Source organism: Vulpes vulpes, chromosome 12, assembly GCF_048418805.1.
Source record: "Vulpes vulpes isolate BD-2025 chromosome 12, VulVul3, whole genome shotgun sequence".
Classification (NCBI taxonomy): domain Eukaryota; kingdom Metazoa; phylum Chordata; class Mammalia; order Carnivora; family Canidae; genus Vulpes; species Vulpes vulpes.
Window position 1 is genome coordinate 120624070 of NC_132791.1, and position 19656 is coordinate 120643725.

General features: G+C 41.5%; 1 protein-coding gene across 12 annotated transcripts in view; it reads left to right on the top strand.

Annotated features, from left to right (window-relative positions):
* The window catches only part of USP28 (ubiquitin specific peptidase 28), a 64369-nt gene that overhangs the window by 15932 nt on the left and 28781 nt on the right, over positions 1 to 19656 (top strand). For all 12 annotated transcript variants that reach the window (XM_072729766.1, XM_072729770.1, XM_072729767.1 and 9 more), the window contains exons 2-6: positions 3288 to 3365; positions 4613 to 4745; positions 13220 to 13325; positions 14274 to 14433; positions 19280 to 19366. In XM_072729766.1, coding sequence (XP_072585867.1) covers positions 3288 to 3365; positions 4613 to 4745; positions 13220 to 13325; positions 14274 to 14433; positions 19280 to 19366 — 564 coding nt within the window. The remainder of the gene's footprint in view (positions 1 to 3287; positions 3366 to 4612; positions 4746 to 13219; positions 13326 to 14273; positions 14434 to 19279; positions 19367 to 19656) is intronic.

The following is a 19656-nucleotide window of genomic DNA, read 5'->3' on the forward strand; positions in this document are numbered from 1 at the left end:
CTGTCTTCTCAGATACAGCTGGGCATAGAGTAGCATGTAGACTCTGGAGCCCAGGGGCCTAGAGTCAGATCCCAGTTCCAGCCCTTAACTAGTGATAATCTTGTGTACGGGACCTCCCCATGCCTGTTCTGTGTTACACGGGCTTAACACCTATCCCAGTCTTGTTACAAAGGGGAAATTAGTTAACTTAGTTAATACAGACGAAGCATTTTTAACAGCACCTGGCTGAAAGTAAGCAGTATATGTTAGCTGCCATTTTGGACTGGAATTATTTTCTATGAACCCTAGGTGTCATTTGGTACCCAGAGTAGTTTGAGATGTGAAGGTATGGTTATCAATCCCATTGCTACCTCACTGGTTCCATTTAGGTTAATAATGCTACTCACTTGCTTCTCCCAAGTATTGACAGTCCCTGACTTATGATAGATCTACTCTACAATGGTACAGAAGTAAAAACCCTACTTTGCATTTAGAATTTTGATCTTTTCTCAGGCTAGCAGCGCTGTGTGATATGCTCCTCTCTGGAGATGCTGGGCAGGGCACACAGCCATGCTGTCTTGGGGGTCAGTGACCAGTAATACACTGCCAACGCTTCTGCACCCCTACAACCATTCTGGTTTTCACTTTTAGGACAGTATTCGATATATCACATGACAAACTCGATGCTTTATTATAAAATAGGCTTTGTGTTAGATAATTTTTCTTTCACTGCAGGCTGATGTTCAGTGTTCTGAGTCATCTAAGGTCAGCTAGGTAGGCTGGGTTAGGTGTATTAAGTGGATTTTCCACTTAATGATATTTTCAACTTACAATGGGTTTACTGGCATGTGACCCATCATAAGTTGAGGAAGGTCTATATCATCCCACCCTTTTTGGGGCATGTTAGTTTTGATTTTTTAAAAAGATTTTATTTATTCATGAGAGACACAAAGAGAGAGGCAGAGATGTAGGCAGAAGCAGGCTCCCTGCAGAGAGCCCAATGCGGGACTCACTCCATCCTAGGACCCTGGGATCACAACCGGAGCCAAAAGCAGACACTCAACTGCTGAGCCACCCAGGTGCCCCTTGATTATGATTTTTTGGACAATTGTGTATGATTGAGATTAATATAGATTCACACACTTTTACACAATAAAATAAAATGGAATTAGAATTCGTTTGGAAGAAAAATCGTATTTATTTTTTTTTAAGTTTTATTTTTATTATTTTTAGAGAGAGTACATGCACATGCAGGAGGAGAGCCAGAGGGAGGGGGAGAATCTCAAGCAGACTCTGTGCTGAGCAGGGAGCCTGACTTGGAGTTCGATCTCAGGACCCTGAGATCATGAACTGAGCTGAAATCAGGAGTTGGATGTTTAACTGTCTGAGCCAACCAGGTGCCCCCCAAAAAACTTTTTAATACATTATTTTTCTAAAAATGCCCTGATTAGTTTCCAGCATTTGCCCAGGGTAAATCTGGACACTTTTTAGTGTGAGAGCTCTCCCAGTGTGTAGGCAATGACTCCCTTTGACAAGACTCTACCCTCCAAGACTGCTGGTCTCAGCAGAGTCGGCTTCCATTTCTAGCCTGTGACCATGGCCCATGACTAGAGCAGAAAGGCTGTTGATGCTTTTCTGAGCACTGTGCAGGGCTGTTTCAGTTATTTATTTCTTGTTGTGTGATATTTAAGTGTTGCATTGGGCCCTCAGCTGTTGAAAAACATAGGATCCTATTTCTGTTACAGCTGACAGTGAACATGGACTGTGTATCACTCACTGAAAGGTAGTTGATGAGAAGCATCAAGGATTGAATTGGAGCTTAATTCTAGAATAACCTTAGGCATGTTTATAAATTTGATTTCCTCTCAAACTTGAACTATTTTTCTTTTTTTAAAAAATAATTATTTGAGAGAGAGAGAGAGCATAAGCAGGGGTTGCAGCAGAGGGAGAGAGAGAAGCAGGCTCCCTACAAAGCAGGGAGCCCAACTCCAGGCTCGATCCCAGGACCCTAAGATCATGACCTGAGCCGAAGGCAGATGTGTAACCCACTGAGCCACCAGGCGCCCCCTGAACTATTTTGTTTTCAATAATCATCTAAAAGAATTGGGCCAGCCAATTTTTTATATTTACATTGAGCTTGCTTGTAAAAAAAAAACCCAGGTGTTCTGTGCAAAACACGATGGAAATGTTCCATTAAAGACTTGAGAGCTGCAAAGGGGTTATATACTGATCTTGTGGTAGCTGAAAGTTAACAAGATAGGTTTTTCCATGATTCAGATTAACGAAGAGAAAGTATTCCATTTTTTATTCCTTCTGGAATTTTTAGTATAATTCAGAAAATCTTAGTTTTGTCCATGCTTCTTTTTAAGCAATCAAACCTGTAGTTTTAAATATGATGTCGGTGGTATCATTTGTTAATTATATGATTAGAAATTTATTGTCAGTGAAAAATGACACACAAAAATGGCATGTGCAGTGAAGCTTAAAATAGCACATCTTCACATCCATGCAAATTCCCTGGACTCCTTATATGACCTAGTTATGTGTTACTCAGAAAGAAAAAAACCTCAGGCACTTTCAGCTAGTACAAGGGCTAAATATTACATTTAAATATTTTATATACTTACTAGTTTTATTGTTTATTCATATTTTTTCCACAGGTGCCAAAAGCATTTTTTTATGATTAAGCTTTTATTTGTTTTTTAAAGATTTTTTATTTATTTATTCATAAGAGGCAGAGACATAGGCAGAGGGAGAAGCAGGCTCCTTGCCGGGAGCCTGATGCAGGACTCCAATCCAGGGAACTGGGATCACGACCTGAGCCAAAGGCAGATGCTCAACCACTGAGCCACCCAGGTGTCCCTCATGATTAAGCTATTAAAAGAGTAATAGATTTGGCATTTTATTTATTTATTTTTTAAAAATTTTATTTATTTTTTGTTTGAGAGAGCACACAACCAGGGATAGGGGGTGGGGGATGAGAGAAGGAGAGAGAATCTCAAGCAGACTCTGTACTGAGTGCGGATCCCAATGTGGGGCTCGTTCCCACAACCCTGAGATTGTGACCCAAGCTGAAATCAAGAGCCAGATCCTCTACGGACTGAACCACTCAGGCACTCCAAGATTTGGCATTTTAGAATGTGTCTGACAGTACCTTCTTGTTTGGAGCTCGTCAGTTCCTTAAAATAAAATACTCCAGTCTTAGGCCTGATTAGCCAGGCGGCTTGTACTAAAATTCTTTAAATGTATCCAGGTTCGCTTTCTGACTGACCTGTGTGTGTTTTTTTTTGTTTGTTTCTCAAATACAGAGCTGCCAAATGCTGTTAAACCAACTAAGAGAAATCACAGGCATTCAGGACCCCTCCTTTCTTCATGAAGCTCTGAAGGTTAGTTTCAAGGCCGCTGTTAGCCAACAGGCTTTAAAACAGTTGTCCAATATCATAGTTCTGTCAGGGCAAGCTATTTTTATGCCAAAATGAAAGTGCATATAGGAACAGAAGCTCTACAGGACAGATGACCCAGTATCTTCAATGTGTCAATTATAAGGTTTGGGGGATGTTGGGGGTGGGAGACTTAACTTGGGGGGACCCCACAGGTCAGAAGAGATTTAAGAAATATATCAGCCAATTCATTGTAGCCTTTATGTGGATCTTGACTCAAACACGCTAAAAAAAATCTTTGAGTTAGGCAAATTTGAGCTGGTGATTTGATATTAAAACACTGATGAAGTATGGTAATAGCTTTGTGGGTTATGTTTTTGAAAAGGTACATTCTGATGTACTGATGAGATGCTTAGGATTTGCTTCAAAATGTCTGAGAGAGAGAAAAAAAAATGTCTGAGAGAGGTTAAACAGAATAGAATAGTTAAAACCAGACTAACCATAACTTGATAATTGTTGAAGCCAAGTGATGGGTGTCTGGAGTTCAGTTAGACATTCCCTCTGCCTCTACCATTGTATATGTTAGAAGGTTGTCCTAATACAAAGTTTTTTTTTTTTTTTTTAAGATTTTATTTATTTTTTCATGAGAGACACACAGAGGCAGAGACACAGGCAGAGGGAGAAGCTGGCTCCCTGCAGGGAGCCCAATGTGGGACATGATCCCAGGACTCTGGGATCATGACCTGAGCCGAAGGCAGATGCTCAACCACTGAACCACCCAGGCATCCCTGTCCTATTAAAAATTAAAAACAAATAGAAATACAGTCACCACCCTGGAATATGGTAACTGCTTGGCATGTTTATTGAAGAGGCTGACTTCATTTAGAATCTCTGTTTTCATTGCCGACCTGCTTTTGACACATCATGCCTTAGCTAGTCTGTGAAATTGGCAGTAGTAGCATCCAGAGCGGTGAGAACAAATCTCCAGCAAGATTTCATTCTTGTTTGCTTGTTGTGGGAAATCAGGGCGCAGCAACAACCCTCTTGTAACCAGGAGTTTGGTATATGCTTTGAGCATGGTATACTCACTATCCAACACCATACTGTCTTTCTTTGACTTTCTACCCTAGAATTACGCCCTGACATACTCAGTCACTCGGGTAGTAAGGAGTTGAACCAAAAAACAAACTCACCATTTATTTTAAATGCTGAGGTGCTTTACTTTTGAAATTTCTGTTTTTCCCTTTCTTTAGGCCAGTAATGGTGACATCACCCAAGCCGTCAGCCTTCTCACTGAGGAAAGAGTTAAAGAGCCCAGTCAGGACACGGTTGCTACAGAACCATCTGAAGTAGAGGGGAGTGCTGCCAACAAAGAAGTATTAGCAAGTAGGTATATGCTGTCTTAGTCCTGCTGTGAACTAGCAGAAAATATGTGTATTTCCTATCAATGCATCAACTCTTTCAGAATAATGCTAATAATAGCTAATTATTGGACCATCGTTATCTGTTAGGCACAATGCTAAGCAATTACATGGATTCATTCATTCATTCATTCATTCTGCATTTATTTAATGAGTACCTACTATGTGCTAAGCACTCTGTATGGCACTGGAAATAAACAGAAGCAGAAGAACCCCAGTTTTCATGTAGCTTATTTTCTCACGGAAGGGATCAACAAGTCGGTGAGTTATATAGCTTATAAAAATGACGAATACCATAGAGAAAAGTAGAGGATGGAATGGAAGAAATGAAAAAAGGAGCACCAGTAATTGGATTTTTACCAGGTGGGGCCTTCTGAGAAGATACAAGGGAGATGAGAGAGTGAATCAGTGAGGTCCTAAGACTGATATATACACCATCTGCTCAAGGACAGCAAGGAGGCCAGAGCTTAGGCTTTAGTGAGTAAGAGGTGAGGCTGTGGAGGGACCAGGAGGCATGGCCTGCAGAGCCTTCATGCACACTTGGCTTTCCCTTTAGCTAGAGGCTAGCCAGTGGAGATCTTGGAGCAGAGGAACAATGTCCACTGGTTTCCATTTTCTAAAGGTCATTCTGACAGCTCTGTTCAGAACAGAACTGCAGGGGTGAGGTCGTGAACATGGGTCAGAGCGGGGAGCCCCAGACAGTCAGGAGGTTTTGCGGGTTCTGGCGCCGTGGGCCAGGGAGTAGTGGTGGGGAGGGTGAGGGGCACCTGCTGAAGGGGCTATACTTACCATGGAATAAGTGGCATGAGAAAGAGAGGACTTAAAGATAGCTGCAGGGTTTTTTTTCCTAAGCAATGAAAATGCTGGAGTTATACTAAGCACCCTGGGAATGACTGCCGCTAGAGCAGATGGGTGGCAGATGAAAAGAATGCTGAGTTTGAGGCACCTGCCAGACATCAGGTGGAGTGTCGGAAAGGCAGTGGGGATCCAAGTATGCAGCTCAGGGGAGAGATCCGGCTACAGAGAGAGAAGACTTGGAATCATAAACCTGTGACTGGGATGTGAAGGAGACTGGGTGAGCTTTTGGAGGGTGCATGGGAGGGAATGGGTTCAGTGACTAATCATTGGACACTCCCAGTGATCAGAGGCCGGGGCAGGTGGACAGTGTCCAGGGAGGTCAGAGAAAGACCAGGAGAGCTGGGAGAGCTGGGAGAATGGGACTCTGAAAGCCAAGGAGACTTCCAGGAGGAGGGAGCCATCAGGGCAGATGGAGTTGATGGATAATTGGACTTTTTGCAGTTTTGAGCTACTCTGAATAATGCTGCTAAGAGTATCCTTGTATATATATTTCAGTGCAAATAGTGATTCTTTTCAATCAACATTTTTCATTTTTAAAGAGTTTTAAAGTTTAATTTAGAGAGGGGGGAGGGGCAGAGGGAGAGGGAGACAGGGAATCCCAAGCAAGCTCTTGGGTGAGTGTGGAGTGCGACATTGGGCTCCATCTCACAGCCCTGAGATGGTGACCAAGCCAAAACCAAAAGTTAGACACTTAACCCACTGAAGCACCCAGGCATCCCAACATTTTTCTTTTTTTTTTTTTAAGGCAATTTTTTTTTAAATTTTATTTATTTGACATGACAGACACACAGAGAAAGAGGCAGAGACACAGGCAGAGGGAGAAGCAGGCTCCATGCAGGAAGCCTGACGTGGGACTCGATCCAGGATCTCCAGGATCACACCCCAGGCTGAAGGTGGTGCTAAACCACTGGGCCACCGGGGCTGCCCCTTTTTTCTTTTTAAATTTTATTTATACATTTTTCTTTTTGAAACTCCTTTCTGTTGAAGTTTATAACTAGTTCCTCTACTTTCACTGCTGTGTAGTATTTTATGGGTGAATATGCTACAATTTTATGTATTTGTTTATTGACTTGGGGTAGTTTCCTTTTTTTAAAAAAATATATTTATTGCTATTATAAAAAAAGGCTGCTGTGAGCCATTTGATTCATGTTTCTATTACATGTATGCAAGGGCTTCTTTATTTTTTAATTTTTTTATTTTTATTTTTATTTTTTTTTTGCAAGGGCTTCTTTAATTTATGTACCTAGGAGTGTAATTGATGGGTAGTAAAATACGCTTGTCTTCAATTTTATGGGCAATATTTTCCAAAATGATTCTTTTAACTATTTATTACAATCCCACTAACAGGATTTGGCAATAACTATTGCTCTCAAACTTGTTACTCTATAAAATCATTGCCCATATTTTTGATATAAAATGTCTTGTGAATTTTCAATGAATTTTTTTTTTACATTGGTAATGAGATTGAGCATCTTTTTCCTTCTGACCATTCATGTTTCCTTGTGAGACATGTGACTATGCATGACATGTCTCCTTCACATGCTCACCCAGTCTCCTTCACATCCCAGTCACAGGTTTCTTTGTGTCTTCTGCCTCAATTTTTCTATTTGCTTGCTTTTTTCTAATTGATTCCTGATATTATCTTACTGATAATAAGATACATCTCTTGATACTGACCTTATACATAAGTGATATTAACCCATTCTTTTGGATTTATGTGTTGCATACATCTTTTCCCTATCGGTGACTTGTGTTTTCACACTATGGTGATGTACTAAATTATAACTAAATAGCTAAATTTTATTGTAGATACATTTATGTCTTTTTCTGTGATTTGTGTTTTTTAAGAACTCCTTCTATACCCTGAAGTCATAGGATATTAAAATTGTGATGGTTTGATTTTCACATTCTTTAACTTATTTAAAGTGGGGGAGGGGGCAAGGCATACAGTAAGGATAGGGTTTGATTCCTCATTCCCCTTACCCTCCCATACAGCTACTCAGTTATCCTGGTGCTTTTTATTAAGAAAGCTTTATTTGACCACGATCTGTAGTATCAGCTATGCATCACATTGGATTTTCATGTTTCCCATTCTATTTCTTTTTCTTTTTTTTTTAAAACAGATTCTTTTTTTTTTTTTTAATTTTTATTTATTTATGATAGTCACAGAGAGAGAGAGAGAGAGAGAGAGAGGCAGAGACATAGGCAGAGGGAGAAGCAGGCTCCATGCACCCGGAGCCAGATGTGGGATTTGATCCCGGGTCTCCAGGATCGCGCCCTGGGCCAAAGGCAGGCGCCAAACCGCTGCGCCACCCAGGGATCCCTTCCCATTCTGTTTCATTGAGTATCAGAGAGACCATAAGCAAGGGAGAGTCAAAGGCAGAGGGAAAGAGAGGGAGAGGCAGCCTTCTTGCTGAGCAGGGAACCAGACTCTATCCCAGGACACTGGGACCATGACCTGAGCCGAAGGCAGATGCTTAACCATCTGAGCCACCCAGGCACCACGAGTATCTGTTTTTAATTCTTTGGGTTATGTACCCATGAATGGGATTACTGGGGCATATAACGGTCCTGTGTTTAACTTTCTTGTTTTAATATTTCTAAAAGGGGACTACTTTCATAGCTGCAACATTGTCACCCTTTAAAAATGAGTAATTCTTTAATCTGGCTCAAATACCAATGTAGAAATCTCCCTGATTGTCTCAGTAACAATATGTTTGCAGTTGGCTTGTGAAAATAATGATTCAGATGACATTGAAGCATTAAATATGTTTGAATGTCTTTTAAGAGACTCTTTATCAATAATCCCCCCTTTTTTCTTGCAGTTTAAGGTCCAAAGAAATTAAATCCTTTGTTCTGTCATATTTTACATGTTCTGAAATTTGGTGATTTCATTCCTATTTTATTTTTCTTTTTTTTTTTTTTTTTTAATTAATTTTTTTTTTATTTATTCACGATAGGCACACAGTGAGAGAGAGAGAGAGAGGCAGAGACACAGGCAGAGGGAGAAGCAGGCTCCATGCACCGGGAGCCTGATGTGGGATTCGATCCCGGGTCTCCAGGATCGCGCCCTGGGCCAAAGGCAGGCGCTAAACCGCTGCGCCACCCAGGGATCCCCCCTATTTTATTTTTCAATGGATTTTCCTGTCCCTTGTCTTTCCTATAGACTTAGATGCTTAATTGGCATGACTGTGTTACAGATAGTGTTGCGTGTATAGTCTATCTTCTGTTTTGTCATATCGAAGAAGCAAGCTCCGTCCCATTGCCCTCTTTTTATGTCTTTAAAATCGTTAGTGTGTTCAGAATATTATCAGCTATATTTGTTTATAAAATCCCCCACCTACTATTTTTTGCAGCCATTGGTGTTTATTGCTGAGATTCTTTATTTTATTGGAGATTTCAAAATGGTAATATTCTATCATCACTTCATAATTTATTAGTTGGGATTCTCTTTCTTAGTTGTAAAAAACAAATGATATAAAATTTACCATCTTAGCCATTCTTAAATGTGCAGTTCAGTAGTGTTAAATATATTCATATTGTTGTGAAATCTATCTCCAGAACTTTTTCATTGCAAAACTAAATTCTGTATCCATTCAACAGTAATTTCTCATTCCTTTCTCCCTTCAGCTCCTGGCAGCCACCATTTCACTTTGTATGATTTCGACTACTCTGAATGAATACCTCCTTTAAGTGGAATCTTTTGTGACTAGTTACTTCACGCAGCATGATGTCCTCGAGGTTCATATTGTAGCACGTCAGAATTTCCTTCCTATTTAAGGCTGAATTGTACTCTGTTGTATCTATGTACTACTTTTTTTTGACCCATTTATTCATCGGTGGATATTTGGGCTGTTTTCACTAGTTGGCTGTTTGAAATAGTGCTTCTGTGAACATGGGTGTGTAAATACCTCTTTGAGACCCCGCTTTCATTTCTTTTGGATGCATACCCAGAAGTGACATTGCTGGCTCATGTGGTGGCTCTATTTTTATTTCTTTGACAAACCTCAGTACTGTTTTCCAGAGCAGTTGCCGCACCATTTTACAATCTCACTAGTGGTGCACAAGCATTCCAGAGTTTCACCACATCTTCACCAACACTAGTTATTTTGTATGGTGTTTTTTGTTTTTTGTTTTTTGTTTTAATAGTCATCCTGATGAGTTTGCGGTAATACCTCATTGTGGCTTCAATTTGCAGTTTCTTTGATGATTAGTGATATTGAACATCTTTTCATCTGCTTGGTGGCCATTTGCATGTTATCTTTGGAGAAACATCTATTCAAGTCCTTTACCTATTTTTTAATTGGGTTATTTTATTATTTTGTTGTTGTTACTGAGTTGTAGGAATTCTTTATATATTCTAGATATTAATCCTTTCATCAGCTATTTGATGGGCAAATATTTTCTCCCATTCTGTAGGTTGCTTTTTTATTCTATTGGCTGTAACCTTTCATGCATAAAAAATTTTTAAGTTTGATTTAGTCCCATTTGTCCGTTTTTGTTTTTGTTCTGGGGCTTTTGGTTTCATATCCAAGAAATCATTGCTAAGTCCAGTGTCCTGAAGCTTTGTATGTTTATCATTTTGAAGGACTGCCAAACTCAGTTCTTCAAACTTCCATAGCAGTTGTACCATTTTGTAGTCAACAACACATAAGGGTTCTAGTTTCTCCAAATCCTTATCAACACTTGTTACTTTTCCTGTTTTGTTTTTTGTTTTTGATAGTAGCCATCATAATGGGTGCAGACTGATACCTGATTGTGGCTTTGATTTGCATTTCCTTAATGGCTAATGACGTTGAGCATCTTTACATGTATTTATTGGCCATTTGTATATCTTCTTTGGAGAAATATCTATTCAGATTCTTTGCCCATTTTTAATATTGGGCTATTTTTTTATTGTGTTGCAGGAGTTTTTATTTTATTTTATTTTTTTAAAGGTTTGGCTGAGCATGAACCTCAATCTTTTTTTTTTTTTCTTAAATTTTTATTTATTTATGATAGTCACACACACACACAGAGAGAGAGAGAGGCAGAGACACAGGCAGAGGGAGAAGCAGGCTCCATGCACCGGGAGCCCGACATGGGACTCGATCCCGGGTCTCCAGGATCGCGCCCTGGGCCAAAGGCAGGCGCCAAACCGCTGCGCCACCCAGGGATCCCGTTGCAGGAGTTTTTAAACCATATTCCATATGTAGGTGTCTTAGCAGATACATGATTTATAAAAATTCTGTGAGTTATCTTTTCATTTTTTTGATGGTGTCCTTTGAAGCCTAAATGTTTTTCATATTGATGATGTCAAATTTATCTATTTTTCTGTGGTTGTTTATCCATTGCCAATGTAAAGTGTTTTCCTGTTTTATTTTTCAATGGATTTTCCTGTCCCTTGTCTTTCCTATAGATTTAGATGCTTAATTGGCGTGACTGTGTTACAGATAGTGTTGCGTGTATAGTCTATTTTGTCATATCGAAGAAGCAAGTTCCATCCCATTGCCCTCTTCTTATGTCTTTAAAATTGTTAGTGTGTTCAGAATATTATCAGCTGTATTATAATTATATTATATAATATAAGGTATTATATATGTGTATATATTATATTATAATATTAATATTAATATTAATATTAGTGACAGCCTTTGGCTGTCGTCATCATTTCTAAGACACCATTGTGTAATCCAAGATCACGAAAATTTGCACCTCTGTTTTAAGAGTTGATCTTGAGGGCCTGTTTCACTTTGAGTTCATCTTTGTAAAGGGTGGGAGGTAGGAGTTAAAAGTCACTATTTTGCATGTGACTATCCAGTTGTCCCAGTGCCATTTGTTGAAGAGATATTTTTTCCCTGTGGAATTGTCTTGGCACCTGTGTCAAAAAATAAATCCGCCATTGGGGCACCTGTGTGGCTCAGTCAATTGAGCATCTGATCTCAGCTCAGGTCTTGATCTCAGGATGGTGAGTTCAAGCTCTGCATTGGACTCCGTGGTGGGCAGATTGTGTACATTTAAAAAAAAAAATCAACTGACCATAAATAGGAGGGCTTATTTCTGGACTCTTAGTTCTTTTTTTCCATTGATCTATATGCCTGTTCTAATGCCAGAAGCATACACTCTTGATTACTGCAGGTTTATGTTCTTTGTGAGTTTTTTCCTTTTTAAATTAAATATTCTTCATTGCTCATATGTAGAAGTTCACTTAACTTTTGTACATTGATCTTTTAGCTCATCACCTCTTATTATTTATAGCTATTTTCTGTAGATTATTTTGGATTTCCTTCATTGGTGATTATTATCTGTGAGTTATGACAGCTGTGTTTCTTATTTTCTGATCCTTCTCTATATTTTTTTAAGTTTTATTTATTTATTTGAGAGAGAGACGACGGAGGGGTAGAGGCAGAGGGAGAAGAGCACAGAGCTTGATGCAGGGCCTGATACCATGACCTTAAGATCATGACCTGAGCAAAACCAAGAGTTGGACGCTTAAGTGACTAAGCCACCTAGGCGCCCTGTTTCTTTTATTTTCTTATTGAACTAGCCAGAACATTCAGAACCCTGCTGAGTAAAAGTCATGGTGGTAGACATTTTTGTCTCAGTCTTGGTTTTATTTTATTTTATTTTTTATTTTGAAAAGATTTTATTTATTTATTCATGGGGGGGCAGAGGGAGAAGCAGGCTCCATGCAGAGAGCCCGATGGGGGACTCGATCCTGGGACTCTAGGATTAGGCCCTGGGCCGAAGGCAGGCGGTTAGCCGCTGAGCCACCCAGAGATCCCCACAGTCTTGGATTTAAGTGGTTTTACCTTTGGTTTTACCTTTCACAGTTAAGTATAAAGTTTGCTGTGAGATTTTCATGGCTACTTTTTCTAAGCCTAAGAATATTCTCTTTTCTTTTCAGTTGGCTTGGGTTTTTATTCCTGAATAGTGGGTGAATGTTGTTATTAAATACATTTTCTGTATCTGGTAAGGATGATGATTCCTCTAAGCATATCCTGCTGGTCTGTTTTCTCATGTTAACTCAGTATTGCATTCTGCAGTGAACTCAACTTGGTCTTAATATCTGATTTTTGAGGTACATTATTGGATTTTATTTGCTAATACCATGTTTCTCTTTTTACATCTGTCATTGTGTGTGAGTTTGTTGTTTCTCCTTTCTCTTATTATTCTTGGCTGGTTTGGGATAGGTGTTATGCAGGCTACATAAAATGAATTGGGGAGTATGTCCTCTATCCTCTAAAATAGTTTGTGTGAGATTGAAAATATCTGTACCTTGAATGTTCAATACTTAGCTGACATTTTATGATGACAGGTAAAGAGACAACTTAACCTGCAAGATACAGGAATAAGACTGCAGAAGCGGGTATTCATTGCATTTTCACAGCTTATTGGCTCGTCTTAAGTTTGCCGTATAACTGTGAGTTACACATGTGACTTTGACATAGAGTGATAAAGTTGTTCCACAGATGAGCCACTGTAGTGAGAGCTAGGGAGCATATCAGGTTCTGTGAATGCTTTTGTCTTTTTTCATACCATGCAGCCAGAAGGGCATTGGTGCCTACATGTAGACTAATTAAATTTCTATTTATCTTACAGAAGTGATAGACCTTACTCATGATAACAAAGATGATCTTCAGGCTGCCATTGCTTTAAGTCTACTGGAATCCCCCAAAATTCAAGCTGATGGAAGAGATCTGAACAGGTTATTGTTATAATTTGTCATTAGCTCCCCACATTAGTATGTAGGTGGAAGGGTTAAGAGCTGTGGATGCCACTGAGGGACCATTCTGCCGACCTCTTTTATTTGCATCCAAATGAAATTTCTTTTAGAGGATAATTTAAGTTCACATTAGGCTACTTACTCTTGGGTTTACTTTTTGGCAAAGCCAGATATGATAAGGGTCTTACAGTAGCTGGGAGTCTTTGAATAGAAGTCTGTAAGCTTTTGTAGTTTACAATTGCTAGAGGTAGAAACCCCATCCTGGTGCAAGCATCTAACATTATATATTCCCTTTATAAACCCAGAGCCTTTGTAAACTTCAAGGGTCGTGTTGTCAACTCTTTGAAAATGAAAGTTATCACTCAACTACCCTGTCTCAGGAGTGACCAAGGATATCTTTTTTGAATTGGTGCCAATTTGGTGATCGTCTGGTATTGCTCATAAACATCCAGTTCCAGTGGTGGCCTGTCAGTTTCTGGACATGTTTGTTTATTCCCTCACACCACTGAGTTGTTCTTTTAGGGAAACATAAGGCCGTTTTGTGTGCTAGGCAGTTTAAAGGCTCTTATCTTTAGTTGAGTGTCTCTCTTGCCTCTCTCAGTGGCAAGGTCTGAGATCAGGCACTGTTGCTGAAATCTAAAACTTTCAATACAGTAGCCGTAAATAGTCTTGAGCATCAGCTCGCTTCCATCATGGGCCTTATAAGTAGTAATCTCTGATGGAAGGATTAACATCTAGGTCTAAACCTTACTTTTCACTTGCATTATAATTTTATAGTTACTGTATAGCCAGCAATGACCCAGCCCAGTCAGTAAATAGTTTATCTGGCATTTTGAATTATCTATGAAAGATTACCAACATTCTCCATATATAATACATTGTTCCTTAACTTTTTCCTTTTTGGATACGTGGTGTAACGGCATCATACAGGATGCATGAGGCAGCCTCTGCAGAAACTAAACGCTCCAAGAGAAAACGCTGTGAAGTCTGGGGAGAAAATCCCAATCCTAATGACTGGAGGAGAGTTGATGGGTGGCCAGTCGGCCTGAAGAATATTGGCAATACGTGTTGGTTTAGTGCTGTTATACAGGTATGATTTTTTTTCTTTAAAAATTTTATTTATTTGAAAGAGAGAGCACAAATGGGAGGAAGGGGTAGAAGGAGAGGGAGAAGCAGACTCCCTGCTGAGCAGAGTCCAACTCGGGACTCCATCCCAGGACTCTGAGATCATGACTTGAGCCAAAGGCAGATGCTTAACTGACTGAGCCATCCAGGTGCCCCTTAGGTATGATATTATTTTTAAGAGACAACTGTGTCTTCCAGAAACAATTTTGTAATTTATTAAACTGAAATGTGAGAAACATATCTTTAAAAAATGAAAATAGATATGTAAGACTGGGGTGTTTTATTTTCTTCATGGTATTATTGTGTTTTGGTTGATTTCCTGTGTTTGGATTTAGATGCTCTGGTGTCCAAATTGGGCAATACTAAAAACAGAATATCCTGTAGTTGTAAAGATGGTGAATAGGTGTTTTGGATCAGCATTTACTGAATCACATATTGCAGCAGAGCAAGCAAGAGTTTGTAAGGAAAAAGCATTGGCTGGGAAGCAGTCAGAAATATCCAGGCAGGAAATGATGGTGGCTTGCAACAGAGAAGTGTGTAGCCATGGAAGGAGAGAAATACAAGCATTCTAGAGTTAGGTAGGAGATCAGATCTACAGGATTTGGTGAGGCAGTTGGATATAGGGTTGAGAGTTGAGAAAGACTCCAGGGTTTCTAGTTTGAGGAACCAGGTGGGTGATAGTACTGTTTGAGGCCAGAAGAGGAATGTTTGGGTGTGCGTGAAGAGTGGGATCTCATTTCAGTTTTACCTGTGCTGCTTTCAGAGTGTCACGTGAAGAAACATGTAGGCAGTTAACTACATGAATCTGTAGTTTGGTAATAAGAACTGGACTATAGATGCAGCTCTGGGAATCAATAGTATATAGATGGTGATAAAGCCAAGAGAGTGGACGAAATGCCCTAGAGAGAGTTTCTAGAAATAACTCCCAGGTGCCTTTAAACTTAACATGGCCACAGAGCAGCAGATAATCCTGCCCCTCCAGTCTTGTCCTTCACGGCACTTGACATCTACCCAGCTGCTCAGCCAGAAACAGAGACCTCCCCTTCCACACGCCAGATCTGGACTCATTCACCTGACTGTGCCTGGCACTGTGTTTGCACTGAGGGAACAGCATGAATAAATCAGAGCCATTGCTCTATTAGAGTTTCCTTTGAAAAGAATGGGACAGAGAGTAAAATATGTATCAGGTGGTGAGAAGTGCCATAAACATGAGTGAGGGTAGAGAAGCTGGACGGAGAAGGAGGCCTTTCTGATCAGATGGGTGTTTGCATAGAGGCCTGAGGAGGTGAGGGAATGCGTCCTCTAATTACAGAAAGGACCCTGCAGACAGAGGGAAGAGCAAGTACAAAGACCCAGGTTCAAGAACTTGCTTAACGTATTGAGAAATAGGAAGAAGACAGAACTGAGTGCTCAAGGGTGGGGAACAGACAGTGACGATATCAGAAAGGTAGTGGAGGTGAGGGGGTGCTGGGGGTCATGATGGGGACTTAAGATTTGTACATGAGGTGGGAAAGCATTGGAAGGTTTAGAGCAGGGAAGCGAGATGATGCCATTTCTATTTAAAGATGACTGGTGTTTGTGTTGTGAATAGCACGTCAGAAGGAATGTGGAATTAGAGACATTGGTCATTCCTTTTGTGGGGTGAGTAGAGAGGTTGAGCACCTTACCTGCATTCACAGCCTCCTCAACCTTCACACTTGTGGGCATGTTGAAAGGAGCAGAGGTCATCACTGAGCAAGATTCTTGAGTGAGCCTGGGCAGAGGGCATGTAAAGCCCCCCAACGAGGGCTTGGTCCTAAGTAGGAAAGGGGCAGGAGAGTGGTGGGGGTGGGAGGAAGGAAGATGAGGGCTGCAGACTACAGTTGAGGTACTTTAAAGTCATCATCTTTGTGACCTGAGCAGCCACTTTCTGAAGCCATGGAGAAAGGATGGACTCAGAAGTTAAATGAGGCTTGCCCGTGGTCAGGGGGAAACCCGTCGGCACCAGGATACAATAGTGGGATTTCTAGAATCTGCATGTCTACTTGAGTGTGTTGACCTTAGATGCATAGCGATGTCAGTAGGGCATGTTTTCCTCAGGACTACTTCTTAGCAGCACTCTGAGACTCTTCAGTGGAAAATGAAACTTAATTTAGGTTTTCCTAAATTTCCTGGGTTTGATGAAAGTCTGAGGAGTTAATGAAGTATGGTTAAAGACCATGGAATCAAAGCTAGAGAGAGAGAGAGAGAGAGAGAGAGAGAGAAATGAAAACAGGAAGGACTAGTGATTTGGGAGAACAGGAAGCATCCTTTTGCTTGGGTCCTTGATGAAGTTACAGAACAGATGTCCTGGGGGTGCTTGGGTCAGTAATGCCAGAGGATAGGTTATGGTTCAAGAGCAGAGTTTTTGAATTTGAGGTCTGAGAATTGGCCAAGTCTCAGGAATTGACATATCCTGGGTGTGACCTTAGATACCGGTGTAGAGATGGAATAGAGGACTGCCTCACTAGAGAGAAGATGCTTGCGTAGCCAAGGGGTCCCTGGGCTGTAAGTATTTGTGTTCCTTCACCAAATATCAGTTGAACACTCAGTGTATGTCCAGCTCTATTCTAGGCCCTTAAGATAAAGGAATGAATAGAACCAAGACAGGGCCTTGCCCTTATGGAACTTAAATTTTTGTGAAGCAAGACTGACAAGGAGCAGTAAACTGCAGAAGTAATTAGTTAATTAAGCAGCTAAATGTATATAACATGTTAGGTTGCAATTGGTGTGATAGAAGTAGGAGCAGGTTAAGGCAAAGCAGAATTGCTGCAGGAGAGATTGGAGCAGGGCGCAGCAAGGTAGGTTAGGCCTCCTTGCCCAGGAGGATGAGGTTGGAGCAGGTGCCAGATATCTAAGAGGTGAGGGAGTGAGGCCGGCAGCTTCTGGGGGAGAACATTCCAGGTGAGGGAAACCCCAGAGCACGGGCCCCAAGGTCGGAGCAGGCTTGGTGTGCTCTTGGGGCATCCAGGAGGCTCGAGCGGCTGGGATGCTAGGAGCAGAGGGAAGAGTCACTGGAGGTGAGGCTGGGGAGTCACTGCAGGCCCTGAGCAGAGGAGTGACTCTGACTTGTGTCTTAAAAGGCTCGCTGTGGCTGCTGTGAGGAGTGCAGAATGGGGGCAGGGGGTGAGGGACAGGTGGAGTGAATGTTGCAGGGGGCTGCCACACTTGTCCATGGGGCAGGTGATGCTGGCCTGGACCTGGCTAGTAGCCATGGAAGTGCATTCTTGATTTATTCAGAGGGCAGAGCTAACAGGGTGTCCTTTTGGGTTGGATACAGACAGGACTTGGGGAAGGAAGAAGAGCTGTTAACCTATGGCAGGTGTCAGTGAATCAGGAGCTTTATTTCAGTCCTGTTAGGAAGACAGAGGAACCTGTGTGGCAGGTGAAGTGGTACAGGGGAGGTCCTGGAGGCAGAGAGACCCTGTGCAGTGAGCCAGGTGAGCAGTGAGGGGAGACCCATGAGGGCACTTGATAGGGACAGTAGGAGGAGGTGGTTCTAAGGAGCACCCCAGAGTCCAGGTGACTTCTTCATCCTTGGATGTGCATGGTTAAGAAAGAGAGGGGATTCGAAGATTCTTCTGAAGTTCTGAACTTTGATGAGTGGAGGAGGGGGATGGAATTAAGTGACACAGGAGAAGAAGCAGATGCCAGAGTGTCATGTGGATACTGGATTGGGAAATGTAATCAGCTCACACTTGGAGGGTTTTTAAGAATGGCGGTGTCTTTGGGGAAATCCAGATTTGGGTGAGGAGAGGAGGTAGAGAGGAGTGACTTGGAAATGCGAAGCCAGTTTTCCCATGGCAGAGCAGAAGTTCTGGGAAGAGTCAGGGCCACGTCAGCAGAGTGAGAGTGGCCCCACATGGGAGGGCACAGGTGAGGTGGGAAGAGGAGAGAGCAGGTTCGAGTTGAGAGCAGAGCAGTCTCGCCCTGGCTCCAGGTAGCACGTTGATGGAACAGTGTGACCTGATCCTAAAGGCACCACCCAGTTGTGTGCTCACCCTGCTGGTGGAATCCCCGCCTCGCTGGGGGAGTGGGAGGGAAGCCAGAGGCTGTTGTCTCCCCAGGACGTTCATTCCAGAGTGGTTCATCTGGGTCTTTCCTGAGGGGTTTTCGTCTGAGGAGTGTGTTGGGATGTGGAGTTCTGTTCATACAAGGGATTTTTACAAACATTAATCTTCAGAAGATATTCATAGTAGGATTACGTATGCTTTATAAATAAGCCAGAGATTACTGCTACTGAATTTTTTTTTAATGCAGTTCTTGTGACAGAGTGGAGAGTAGCCCACATTGCTGCACTCAGCGCCCGGCTTTAGAAATAAATGGTGGGTTCCCTGTGCTCTCCAGGCCTTGCTGTCCCCATTCCAGTCACAGCCTCCCTTCCCCACAGATAAGACCACAGCTGTACGCCTCCCTCAACACACCGGATATAGCTCTGAGATTTCTCCATGTTGATCCTATAGATCTCCGGCATTCACTTTCACAGCCGTGTACTAGTTCATTTTAGGAAAATATTTTTTTCTGGAATGTTATTTTAATGACTACATAACAATCTGTTGTATACATGAACTTTACCTTGTTTAATCCATCCCTCCTGTTACCCGTGATGTTTCTGGTTTTTTTCCTTAAAGAATTACTATTCCGTTGGCTCAGTTTGTACACATAGCCATCATTCCCTCAGATGTCACAGCGGTAGAAATAGCAGGTGACAGTCACGTGCACTTTCAAGGTAAAAGATCTTTCTGCTGCAGTTATCTTGAAAGCAAGGCTATGAATATCTTTCTTTATTTCAGTCTCTCTTTCAACTGCCTGAATTTCGAAGACTTGTTCTCAGCTACAGTCTGCCGCAGAATGTTCTCGAAAACTGTCCAAGTCACACAGTAAGTTGGTGTGGAGAAGTCCTCACTCGTGTTTGGTCCCTCTCATCCCAAAGGCTTTTAAGTTCTGGCCCACACTGATAGCTGTGATGTCCTCTGGCTTGTGCTAGTATTTGTTTTCATTTCCAGATGGCTTTTTTCCTTCTTTGTGACATGAAATGAAAATGAAGTAGGAATAAAATGAGAACAGTTCCCAGAAAGTGGCAAGTCATCTGACAGCCTCAGCTCTTCTGCCTCTGGGCAGGAGATTCAGAAATTCTAAGTCACAGAATGTTAGTGTAGTGTCCTTTCCT